Source organism: Durio zibethinus, chromosome 1 (genome assembly GCF_047325235.1).
Source record: "Durio zibethinus cultivar Kanyao isolate XHJ-2024 chromosome 1, ASM4732523v1, whole genome shotgun sequence".
Lineage (NCBI taxonomy): Eukaryota > Viridiplantae > Streptophyta > Magnoliopsida > Malvales > Malvaceae > Durio > Durio zibethinus.
The window spans coordinates 9,160,213-9,173,495 of record NC_143162.1 but is presented as its reverse complement, the minus strand read 5'-3'; the positions used below and the strand labels follow the sequence as shown (position 1 = coordinate 9,173,495).

Below are 13,283 nucleotides of genomic sequence, written 5' to 3'. Positions count from 1 at the left end.
AAATACTATTAAAGAAAGTAATTGGACCCTCTAAACCAAGTCATGAACCACCATACCAAAGATCGTATCTAACTCATAAATTAAACTTGTCCCCCAACTCTTATTGTCTTAATTTGCTCAACCCCTTATCAAAGTCATCAAAAAAATTTGAGAGCAAATATGGGAAAAAAAATACTAAAGGTTCTCTAAAAACTTTTCCATTCATGTTTCATCTTTTTTTTTCTTTCCATCATCTTTTTTGTCCTTCATGTTTTCTCTTTCTCTCACTCTCTAATTTTTTTCATTTTCATAATGATTTGATCTTAATTTTTAACTCATATCTGAGCTTTAAATTAGGAGGTTTTATTAGTCCTTATTCTTTTTTCTTTCAATGGTTTGGATTTTCAGAGTTGTAGATTTTTGGGTTGAATTTATTGATTATTGGGTTTTAATTATTTATGCAAATGATTATTGAAGAGGAACAAAGATTTTCGTAAAAGTCGGTTCAAGAAAGCAATTGCATGTGTCAAGCATAGTGGCATGTATATAGACAAGACCGATTCACTTTACTCTCATTCGCCTTCACTTTCAACCAGAACAAGAGAGAGCTTCACCATTACGGGGATTCAAAGCACTACAATTGTTGATCCCTCAATACAAAGTAATTGATCCGCTTCAAGCTCAAGGTTGAAGTTAAGATTGTCTTTCTACATCAAGATCTGGCCTTGAAAAAAGTATGTAGTTTATTGTAAGCACTTAATTTTGTCTGAGTTAATTAAAATCAATTACAATTTTTATGTTCGATTTGAGTCCATTTTAAACCGTTTAAGCCATGATTGGATTTGACCATACGGGCCTATTACATAGGTCATTCGAGATTAAAAGTTTAAAATAGGCCATTTGGGCTTGAAGGCCCATAAACCAAATTGAAAAGAGCCAAATTCAAAACTTTTTATTTTCAATTAAAAATTAACACAAAAAAGGAAAAAAAAAAAACTATAGCTTGGTGCCTTACACAACACCACCTAGACCAAACTACCTTACACCTTTGTATTGGCATCGATGGGCCTTCACCAGTGCCTAGCCACCCTACCACCTCAGACAACCCCTACTAAGCCATCCTACCACCTTTGACAACACCATAACAACTAAATTTTAGCTGCCAACAAAGCTTTATCTTACCCATAAGACTTTTACATGTTTCATCAATTTTTCCTGTGTTTCTAAAAGCCTTCTCAAGACTAATAAATTTTTAACATAGGAAAGGCCAATTTTTGAATTGAGAACACTTTGTCAAAAAAAAAAAAAAACTCCACTACCACACCGCTGTTAATTATTAGAAACTCAGCCTCCTAAAACCACCACCATTACTTAGTTCCAAACTCGCTGCCAAACCTTGATTCAATCTAAACTTTCCTTCACCAAAACTAAAAAATACAACATCAAAAAATAATCTTCATCCCTTTTGGGGAACTATAACAAAAAAAAAAAACAACAACAAAAAATTTTCATAAATACCAAATTGATATTTTTGGTCTTTAAGGGTTTGAGAAAGTTTTTAGCCTTTTTTTTTAGGGAAAAAGAAGCCTAGGATGCTGGGGGAAATATATTGAAAGCTACTGGTGTTTGGGTGGCCAAAGGAAAAGATTTTAGGTTTTGGAAGCTGTGACATTTTGGCACCGTTCTATGCAATTCAAAGTTATTTTAGGCTAAAAAGAGGTCAGAACAAAAATGAAAAGGTTGAAAGGAGAACATGGGTGAATTTTGAAATCAAACTAGCACCGATGAATGGTAGCCAACGACGAGGTAAAGTGATTAGCATGACATTCGAAACAAAAATCTGGGTTTAGAGTTTGAATGGCCCCCTTTTTTTTAGAGTTTTAAAGTTTTTTTTGTTTTAGAAAAGAGGCAAAAATGAAGTTTAAAAAAAAAGAGCTAACGTAAAAAAAAAAGAAAAAAAAAATTACCGACCAACCCGCATGTGGACCTGACCTGACTCAAGGTTTATGCACCCTACCTAGCTCCTACCTTCTTTCATTAACCTTGGATCGATCCAATTAAATTGCTTTACCAGACTGCCTGTGAATCGACCAAAGCAATCGAGCCATTCAAATCAGTTTTTGCAATTGAACCAACCTAACGAACCATTGAAATTGGTTTGGACTACTACTAAACCGTTGACTGACTTTAACTAGTCTATTTAAGTAATTTTTTTAAACTTTTCTTTATTATATATATTTATATTTTGTTAAGTCATTTATGGATTTATTTATGCATGTTTAAATTCTAAATTTTTAAATAAATATAAATAAGTGTTAAGAGTTTTATTTTAAAAATAATAAATAAATAAATAAATATAAAAAATAAAAATTTATCCGATGATGAGATATTAAAAAAATTCGATTAATGATTCTTTAAAAATTTTTAAGTGAGAATATTTTTCTAAAAAAATGCTACCAAAGTATTGGAGTATTTAAAAATATATTCAATATAAAAATGTTTTCATTTACTTATTAAAATTAAAAAATATATAAAATAATTAAATTTTTGGTAATTTTAAATTTCATCATTTTTTAATAAAATAAAATGAATAAAAATAATAAAAACTTGTGAAAAAGGAAATTTTTATCCAATGATGAAATTTTAAAGTAATTCGAGTAGTAATATCTAAGAAATCTCTAGGTAAGAAGTTTTTTTTTTAAATACTACTAGCGTATTATAATATTTCTAAAAACTTTCAATACAAAAAAATTTTTTTTTCTTCTAAAGAATTTTTTTTAAATAATAAAAAAATTTTCTAAAAAAGGGGTAAATAAAAAATGTGTACCGATATTTCCTTATTTGCATTGCATTCATATCACTGAATTTTTTAAAAGTAAACATGAGCCTACAATGATGAGATTTTAAGGTAATTCGAATAACGATATCTAATAAATCCTTAGGTGAAAAAAAATTCTTTCAGTGTTACCAATGTACGGGGATATTTTGAAAGTTTTTCTATAATAAAGTTCTAGTTTATAGTTCTCAAATAAAATTAAATAACAAAAAAAATTATTACAAATAAAAAGAGTCAAACAAATTATTTTTAAATACCAAAATAGGACATTTTTGTCACAATTAAAGGAGAACACGTAATTAATTGATACATTTGTTAACAGGTACTGTGGAGGTACTAATATTTTCTCATACGTAATCGAACTCTCAAACCAAACTATTTTGTAAACTATAAAATTATTTTTAATAAATTTTAATTAATTTTAAAATTTTATTAAAAAATAAATTTTAATAGATGGCCAATCATACCTAGTAAAAAAAGATTGAGGTGACTCTTTTTTTTTTAATTTATCTAATGGCTTCAAAATCGTTACAACACTTATCCTCACTCGATCAACTCAAGCTATGATTTGATTCCTATCATATGTACCCACTAAGGCAACTTTGTCACAACTTGCATTGTTTTATCAATTGAAGATTTTGCTTCTGATGTTGTCAATTAGAACCTAAGTTCCATTTTTAGCTTTAAAGATCCACACTTGATCAGTTCAAAAATTGCATTAAGTTTTGGACTTTTTTATTATGTTCAATTTATCATTCACTTCTTTTATTCTAACAAAAAATGTATTTGATTTGATTCATTTAAGTTTCTAGCTTTCAATTTTGTCTACGTTTTAGGAATTAAATGAATCAAAAGCTAAACTACTCAGTAGAATTCAAGGGTTGAAATAGGTAATCATGGAAAATATAACTCTTTTCTTTAATTTTTACATTTTTTCATATTTTAGGTTATATAATTTGAGAATCTTTTTCCTATAAGGATTTGTAAAATTGGAGGTCAAAATTGGACACCCAAGTTAAAAATTTATCATGATGTAAGTTCAATTTTGGATTTTACCCTTCCAAAAAAATTTTTTTGTTGTCATAATGTACTATTGATGTATTATTTGTCATGGCTTTTTTTTTTTTTTTCATTCTCTCTGTTTATTCATATTGAGTTTGTCAGTATTATATAGTGATAAGAAAGGCTTGGTAATGAAATCTGTGAGAATAAATGTTTCATGTTATGCTAAGTAAGTATTTAATAGTTGAAGTTGATAGATCTTTTACTATGAAATGAAGGTTCTCTTAAGAGAATCTACATATGGCTATTTGTTTCCTTCCTTTCTTTATGGACTATGGGTGTTGTGGAATTTAAAATTTCTTATACATGCTCTCCTAATTGGCCTCATCCGAAACGCCTACCAAAAGTTCAAAACTACAATGCATGTAGATCCCAAACAATATGCCATTAGAAGTAGAGTTTTTTTCCCCCTAAATTTATCTCTTTTTCCTCCTCAGTTATATCGTTAATTTCATGTAAAGGAGAAACTTTCCCAAGATTTTAGTTTATTTGAGAAGTCTAATTTAAAATAAGTGTTTAGTTTATTTTGTTATTTTGTGTTAACCATTTTAATTTACACATGAATTAGTATTTATATATGAAATGATATTAATTTTATGTTTTCTATTTGAAGCCGAATTCAAAATTTTTATCGTTGATCTTTAGATTGATCAAGTGATTTAAATCGATATTTGTATAGTTTTTATCTAACTTTACATATGAAAATTACATGTACGATAGAGATTAAGAGCAAGGAGTAATGATTACACTATTGAGAGTGACAATAAATATTTATTATTCTTTTATTTTTTTTTTTAGATATGCTATTTTGTTTATTTTTAAAATATAGCCATTTTAATATTTTTGGAGTGTTTCAAATTATAAACTAAATTCTGTCATTATATTTACATTTGAATTTATATTGAAGACGAGATTTCATACATAAAATTTTTTTATTTTTCTCTTAATTTATATGTTAGATTTATATTAAAAAAATAAAACAAAATAAACAAATCTCGTATCATAGCACGGACAAACTACTAGTGTACAATTAATATATATGAAACATATAGAAATCCAATTAAAACATTCATTTTTTTTTTTTTTATTTTGACAATCCCAAAATTAGAGAATTATTTATCCTAGCCCACGTGGCTTACCTTATTAAGAACCCCAAATTTTTATTATTTTTTTTAAGAAGCTTCGTGGAAGTTGCGCCTTTGTCTAATAATTTACATATATTTATAACAGTATGTATCATTCCCTCGAGCTCATCGAGATAGATTTTGAGATTTTATTGTTTTTTGTTGGGTATTTTTGCCTTGGAAAATATTTGGTGTTTGAGCGTGGCAGGAAAAGATGGCTTCTTTGCAGGAACCATTGCTACTGGAGATTGGAAACTTGAAGGGTTCCAGCAAGGAGATTCGCCATGGCAGGACTGCACAAAACATGTCGTCCTCGTCATTGAGGAAAAAATCGGACCTGACGCTTCTTTCCAAGGTTCGATATGGAATGCTTAGGCAGTTTCTGACCAATCTTCAAGAGGTCATTTTAGGGACTAAACTCTCAGTTCTTTTCCCTGCTATTCCATTGGCTGTTGTTGCTGACTGCTATGGGTTTGCAAGAGTGAGTTTCTTCATTTTTTTAAAAAATTTTTCCTTTGCTTTTTTCATCGTCTTGTGACTGTTGGTTTTTAGGGTTTTTGATAATACAGTGATTTCGGCAGTGGTGAAGACGAATATTGAAGGTTGACTCAGAATTGAATTGAATTCAATTTGACTTTATTTGGAAATAAGATAGTCTACGAGATTTTCTACTGAAACAACAATTTTCAGATATAGAAAAGTCAAACAAGGAAATGTTAATTGGACTGTAAAAATTAAACTATACCCTAATCTATTAATCTCATTTAAGCAATGATATTAATCATGTTTTTGACTGCGTCAAAATGTATTCACCATTACCTTTCATCATTCCCTATGTATCAAACGTCTTTTATTTTGATGTGTCTTCAACCTCTAATTTAATTTCCACTGAGAACAATATATTTAATGCTGTTTCTCGATCGTAGTATTAACATTTATGATTTTCCTGGAAATTTACAGCCATGGGTTTTTTCATTAAGTTTACTTGGACTTATACCACTGGCTGAACGAGTTAGCTTTCTCACCGAGTAAGGCAGATTTATATTTGTTCTTATAAATTCTCATATGATACGTAATTTCATTTTTTTTTTTCTAGAGTTGAATTTGACAAATAATTCCTGTTCTTTTCTTTTCTATGTACTTGCAGGCAGATTGCTTATTACACTGGTCCAACAGGTAATCAATTATTTACACTATGTTTGGATTGAGAGAAAGGGGACTGAGAGAAAGGGACGAAAAAAAAAAAGTAATAGAAATAAAAATTTTTTTTTTGTTCAGATAAATTTTTAATTTAAAAAAAAATAAAAATCCAATAATTTTTAATTTTTTTTTTGTAATTTTTATTTTTTTAATATCTCAATTTGAGAAAAAAAATTAAAGAAACAAAGTTAAAAAAATTTTATTTTTATGAAAAGGCTATTATATTTATATTTTTATTATGATATTAAATATGATTATATAATTGATATATTTTATAAAGATAATTTTTTTATGAGTATTTTATATAATATCATAGTTTATAAATATTTTATAATTTTTCAAGTCTTAACAATAAAATAAATCAAATTATTGTTAGAATAAATTAAAATGTTAAATTAAACACAAAATTAAAAGTAAATTAATAATTAATCAATATATCTTATAATATTAAATATGTTCAATTTTATTTAAAAAAATTTGTTTATACAAATTAGATAATATAAAAATATATTTATATATTGTATGTTATTTTATAAAAAAAATTATAATTAAAAAAATATTATAATAAATTATTTCTTTTTTTATTATTTATTCAATTAATAATTGTTAAGATTTTTTATTAATTTTAATTATTTAAATAAAAAATACATATACTATTTTTTATTTTAATTTTTTTTATTAATATCTATCCATACATGGTACTTATTCCCTCTTATTTACTTACTATATATATAATAAAACCAGCTAGCGGCTACTGCTATTTTAATAAAGTTTCCAAGGTTGGGTACTTTAGCATCGGTCGTATCAACTTTATTTCTATAACTTTGACACGTGGGTCTAAACCTAGCATGAATCCCAAGTGAAGAACACACAACACTTGCAATGCTGTTTCTTATATCCTCCGTGTGAGTGTTCGGAGCAATATCCTTGTTAGATAATGACACCTTGAGAAGTACAATTTTTTCTGCTCATTTGTGTCTTTTTCTTGATTAATGGTGATGATTCACGAAAGAAGCGATTAGATTTAGAGTAATCATCATTATTAATATAATCTCTTGACCTAATACTTTGTTGAGTTTGACTATTTCAGACGTCTGATATTTTTAAAATAACATTAAAATTTAACTATACTTGTGTGAAAAATATGAAAGGTTTGTGGAATCGTGGAATTTTTTAATTATTCTTTGATCTTGCAGTGGGAGGGCTGTTGAATGCAACCTGTGGCAATGCTACTGAGCTGATCATTGCAATTTTTGCATTAAGCCAATATAAAATAGATGTGGTCAAGTATTCCCTACTTGGTTCTGTCCTATCAAACCTGCTTTTGGTTCTTGGGACCTCTCTCTTCTGTGGCGGTATTGCCAACCTGAGAGAGGAACAAAAATATGATAGAGTAAGTTACTTGTCAAACGTAATTACATGCAATATCATACATAAATCAAGCTTCACTTTGTTTAAAATTTTTAACATGACACCACCAAAAATTAGTTATTTCATGACATAGCTGGAGTTGTTTAATATTTTGTTAGATATATAGTTATGTCTTTCAATAATGTTGTCTCCTCTCTTTCCATGCCGTAATTTATCTGGATCAAGAGTTACGAGTAATTTCGTGTGTTAAACACTGTTAAATTTGACAGAGACAAGCCGATGTGAACTCTCTCCTTCTACTGCTAGCATTATTGTGCCATTCGCTGCCATTGTTGTTTCGAATGGCTGGGGCATCTGCTGCTGTCAAAGCCGATCCAACACTGCAGTTGTCGAGAGCCAGCAGCATTATAATGTTGATTGCATACCTTGCATACCTGCTCTTCCAACTATTCACACACCGGCAATTGTTTGAAACTCAAGAGGTAGTTCAATCAATATTCTTAATTAATTAGCTTCTAAAAGCCAGTTTCTACTATTATATTTTTTGTGAACTGGAGAAAGGATGAAACTAATATTCTAAAACCATAGCTGATAAGGTGCAATTGATCAGGAATCAGAAGATGACGAAGATGGACTATCAGAAGAAGCACCAGTAATTGGATTTTGGAGTGGATTTATATGGCTAGTTGGAATGACTGCTGTAATCTCTCTGCTATCTGAATATGTTGTACAAACAATTGAGGTAATTTCCATCATTTTCATTGTGGGGTTCACTATATATCTTCAGCATTAATTTTTCTACCTACCCTTGCTGGCTATCCAAAAGTTGATTCTGGACCCCCTCCAGACCCTTGAAGCGTATTAATTTCTTTGTATTATTAGCCACACATCATACCAACTTTTTCAAGTTGACCATGAATTGTTCCAAGGTGGCAGGCATTTACTAGACTAAAGTGTACCTACCTTGCGCAGTTTGCAGCGGGCAAGAGAGGGGTCCAACCCTATTCTTTTTTCAATTTCTCTTTGATTGATTATCATTAATCAAAGTCTGGTTATTTTTCTTTAATGTAAAATCAACTAAACTATCACAAACTATAATTTCAGGATGCCTCGGATTCTTGGGGAATTTCTGTCAGCTTCATCAGCATTATTTTACTACCCATTGTTGGAAATGCAGCAGAACATGCAGGAGCAATCATATTTGCTTTTAAAAACAAGCTGGTGAGTAATAGCTTTCTTAATTGCCCTTTAGTTTCAGCAGCCATATTTATCAATAAAACAATATGCTGACAGAAATTTTAATTTTGGAACTGAAATGCAGGATATTTCTTTGGGTGTTGCATTAGGATCTGCAACTCAGATTTCCATGTTTGTGGTATGAACTTATAATAATTGGAGACTTCAGTTTTTTAAATTGGAGCTTCTGACATCAAAAATCAACATTTCAATGTGACTCAGGTCCCACTCTGCGTGGTTGTCGCTTGGATTATGGGTATTAAGATGGATCTTAACTTCAATCTCCTTGAAACTGGCTCTCTCGCTCTAACAATTATTGCTGTTGCCTTCACTTTACAAGTAATTAACAGTGCAATCTTCATATCAATCATGCAAATAACATTTTCATTTCTGGGGTTCATTATTGACCATAAGTTGAGCTAAAACCTTGTATTATTATGTTTTGTAGGATGGTACTTCTCACTACATGAAAGGACTGGTTCTTCTACTGCTCTACATTGTTATTGGAGCTTGCTTTTTTGTATCCAAAACACCTCCAAGTAAGGATTAATTAATTTCCATATTCGCTGATTCAGAACTATTCATCACTTTCACTATTACTTCTTCTAACGCTTTTTATTTGTTTCCCCCTTTTTTCACCTCAGACCAGGTAAATATCACAAACTCGGGAACCAAAATCCCTATCGACTCAATCTTAAGAGCTTGATAATCAAGTAAGTACATGTTTTAAACAGCTTGTATAAATCAATTCAAATATTATGGAACTAAAGATTAACTGAGTATAAATTACCAATGAATGCAGGCTTTGCCGTCTTGGGGTCACTCCCCTTTTGAATCTGATGAAATGTCTGAAACTTCAACAAAGATTTCATGCATGTATTTGTTATTTTTGTTATGGTGTGGCCTGCCGGAAAGCTGACAATTCGCAGTTACTCCTCCGCATAGAAGTCGTCATGCTGCCTTCATGTTTCAAAGTTGAGATGGATACCATTTATATAAATAAATGGTTTGGATCGGTAAATCGTGGAAGCTTGATGAAGACAGGCTACATGAGTACACAGCACATTGTTCTGTCTGTGTATAAATCTCTCTCCAGTGTTTTTTTCTTTTTCTTTTTTTGTTGCTTTCAACTGAGGGTTGGTTTCTAAATTATGCCCTTATAGTAGTGGCAAATGAGCTAGTTCATGGGTTTGTTTCCCTTTTGTAATGCAGTTTATCAAAATAAATGAAATCCTTGTAGTTTTCATTTGAAAAATTAGCTTATGGTTCCATTTAAATTTTGCCATTCTATATTCGGTTAATTTCAAAAGACTTGATTTATATGCTTTTTCCCTTAAAATGGAATTGACAAGGCTAAATTCAATCAGTATGGATTGAGAAAAACAAAGGGTGATGTTCCATCAAAACAAAAGACAAAGTGAATGATAAAATGATAAATGATGTGATGATCTCACCGCCATTAAAATAAAGTACAAGTCATTATCCAGCTTTGGCAGTTTGTTGTCTTGTTTTGATTGCCTTGCTTATAACATTTAACATGCTAAAATAAATCAATCAATCAGATTCCTGCAACATTGATTAACATGAAATAAAAGAGTAACCTAACTAAATTTTCTTTCTGAAAGAAATTAATTAGCATGACATAAGAGCTAGTCAGGGAATTATGCACAAGAATTTTTTTCCAATGTTAATTACGGTGAAAAGTAGTTAGGAGAATCAAATTAATTTCACCCAAGTGGCCCACCATTGGTAGGTATATATGCACTGCAAGCATTACCTAACACGTTGTCCCTGGTACAAATATGAAATTCAAGGTCATACAAAGCACTTAATTTTTTTGGCCCTGAACCTAAAATAAAAAGCAAAATTTCATGTGGTAGCCAATTGATCCTGAAATCGCAAAATCATACATAAAGCAAACCCTTTTTCGCATGGCTAATCATAGCAGAAAAATGGAGGAGGTTGTTGGAGGAGCTAGCATTCACTAGCCTGCAAGAATAAAGTTATGGGCTGGGGGATATATATGCTTACTCTCCAATCTCAATAGAAAATTATGGATGGTCCCAAGATTTCAACTATAAACATCGAAATAGTCAGTCCATGAGCCATGGCTAATCTCACCTCATTAAAAGTATTTATATATTCACGGAGTGGAAAAGAAAAACATGGGAAGCATGGATTTACATGCAATCCCACACTTGATTACAACAATAAATTAAGATAAAATATTCAATGTATGTAAAAATTAAAACTATTCCTCCAATAAAACAGACTTGTTTGCCTTAATCTAGTCTTTGGGTCAAGACCTTTGCAAATCTATCCATCTACAAAAGATTTACACTTTTCAATACGCTAATTGTTTTTTCTTTTTATTAGTATTTTTTAATGATAAATGAATTTGAACTCTATTCAATTCTTTAAATAAAAAATTATTAATCTTTAAATCAAATATTTATAGATTTTAAATTACATATGTCGCACACATATCATAATCATGACGGATGCAAAATTTTATGTTAGTGGAGACAAAATTATTTAAATAATTGTTTTCAAATTTATGTAAATTATATAGTCAAAATTCACGAAACATTTTCTTATCAGCTTAGGGTTAGTTTAATTAGAAGTTAAAGTAAAATGAAATAAATATCTTACACTCAACTCAATTTTTTCTAAAAAAAAAAAAAAAACTGAGTTTATCATACAAAAAATTTTAAATCACTTATTACATAAAAGATTTACTTCATTTATAAAAAAAATTGAATTATCAAATTGAAAACAATGAATTTTTATAATATATTTATACATGACTACCATATGTATAATATAATACATATAAGTCATGTTTGGTGCATAAAATAATTGATACGATAGGATGATAATCATCTTTTTTTTTTGTTTGTATCTAAAGAAAGAGATGGAATTACATCGATGATTAATCTTACTCATGGTATAGAATAATTCGATCATCTCAAAGTAAAAAATATTATTTTTAATCCATAATATTGAACTTAGATGTTATATTATACCCTTAAAAATTATATTAATAATTTAAATTACATAAATTTTAAAAAAAGATAATTTTGATCAATAAATAAATTATCTTATCATTATCTTTATACACATCAAATATAAAATAACATTATTTAATCTAATCCTATTCATTTTATTCTATCTTATAATAATTTTGTATACTAAAGGCATCCATATATCCTCATTATTTATGTTTTAATAAAACTTTTTGAAATAATGATTTTCTTTAATGAAATTATAAGTACTAAAGAAGTTATAATCACTGTTATATATATAAAAGAAATTAGTGAATAATCCAACAAATAAATTTAATATAAAATTGAACCAAATTCACGTAAAATTAGATATATATATATATAGTTTTGCATACATAATGGTAACTTTTTTATTATAACTTTTTCTTCACATTTTTATATAACAAAAAAGGGCTAAAATAAGCTATTAATGGAAGGTCGACTGAAATGGTGAATAGGGTGTGTTTCTCTTTTTGTTGTTTAGGTTAAAATCATTGAAAAGCTTTGAAAAAATAATAATTTTTTATGAATTCATTAAAATCAACATAGATAAGACTACTTGGACCGATTCAAAAAAAATATTTATATATATTAGTGAAATTCAAGAACTCACTAAATAACCAAAAAAAAAAAAAAAAAGAACTACTCCAAAATTCATATGCTTAGAATTTTAGAGTTTGATAATTTTTTATATATTTAAATAAAAAATAAAACTATATTCAAATATTGTACTATTCTTAAAAAATAATTCAAATGAATAAACAACAAACCAATAAATAATTGAACATGACTGACATATGAATAGGGGTGTTAACGATTTAGATTAAATTGAATTAATTCGATTTTTTTAAATATTGTATAATATTATAAATTTTAAAAATTTAATCAAAATCCGAATTGATTTTGCATACAATTTGATCCAAAGAAAAAAAAATTTATTGGTTCAATTCGGTTTATCGATTTTTGAAATTTAATTTTTTTAGTTTTATAGACTATTTTATTATAAATGTTTAATATATTTAAATAAATTTTGATACAAAATAATTATTTTTATTTTATAAAAATTTAAAACATATATAAAAATTAATAAAGATATATAATTCAATTTAGTTTTCTTTTGTTTTTTTTATTTTTTTATCCAAAATTAGATTCAAACCTAATTTATACATTTAATATTCGAATTTAATTTGAACTAAATAAAAAAATTATCAGAACTGAACATAATACTATAATTTTGAATTAATTTTTGATTTTCTCAATTTTTTTATCAACCCTAGATGAGACTTGAAGCCTAAAATCTAAGATTTTGAGACCTCCAATCAATAAGAAAAAATCAATAAATAAACTAGATCAACAATCAACAAACTAACATGTTATTAGACCAAACTATAATTGATAGGAGTTGAACTTAGACCTAAAAGTTTCATAACC

At 28.2% G+C, this 13,283-nt stretch overlaps 1 protein-coding gene across 1 annotated transcript; it reads left to right on the top strand.

Annotated features, from left to right (window-relative positions):
• Nucleotides 1-5,120: 5,120 nt before the first annotated feature.
• LOC111311129 (vacuolar cation/proton exchanger 3-like) lies at nucleotides 5,121-10,066 on the top strand. Its single transcript, XM_022910499.2, has 12 exons — nucleotides 5,121-5,482; nucleotides 5,962-6,029; nucleotides 6,149-6,177; nucleotides 7,398-7,594; nucleotides 7,842-8,054; nucleotides 8,183-8,314; nucleotides 8,677-8,793; nucleotides 8,894-8,947; nucleotides 9,031-9,147; nucleotides 9,257-9,347; nucleotides 9,453-9,521; nucleotides 9,611-10,066. Exons 1-11 carry the CDS (start codon nucleotides 5,216-5,218, stop codon nucleotides 9,512-9,514), a joined length of 1,347 nt encoding a protein of 448 aa, XP_022766234.2. The 5' UTR covers nucleotides 5,121-5,215; the 3' UTR covers nucleotides 9,515-9,521; nucleotides 9,611-10,066.
• The last annotated feature ends 3,217 nt before the right edge of the window (nucleotides 10,067-13,283 follow it).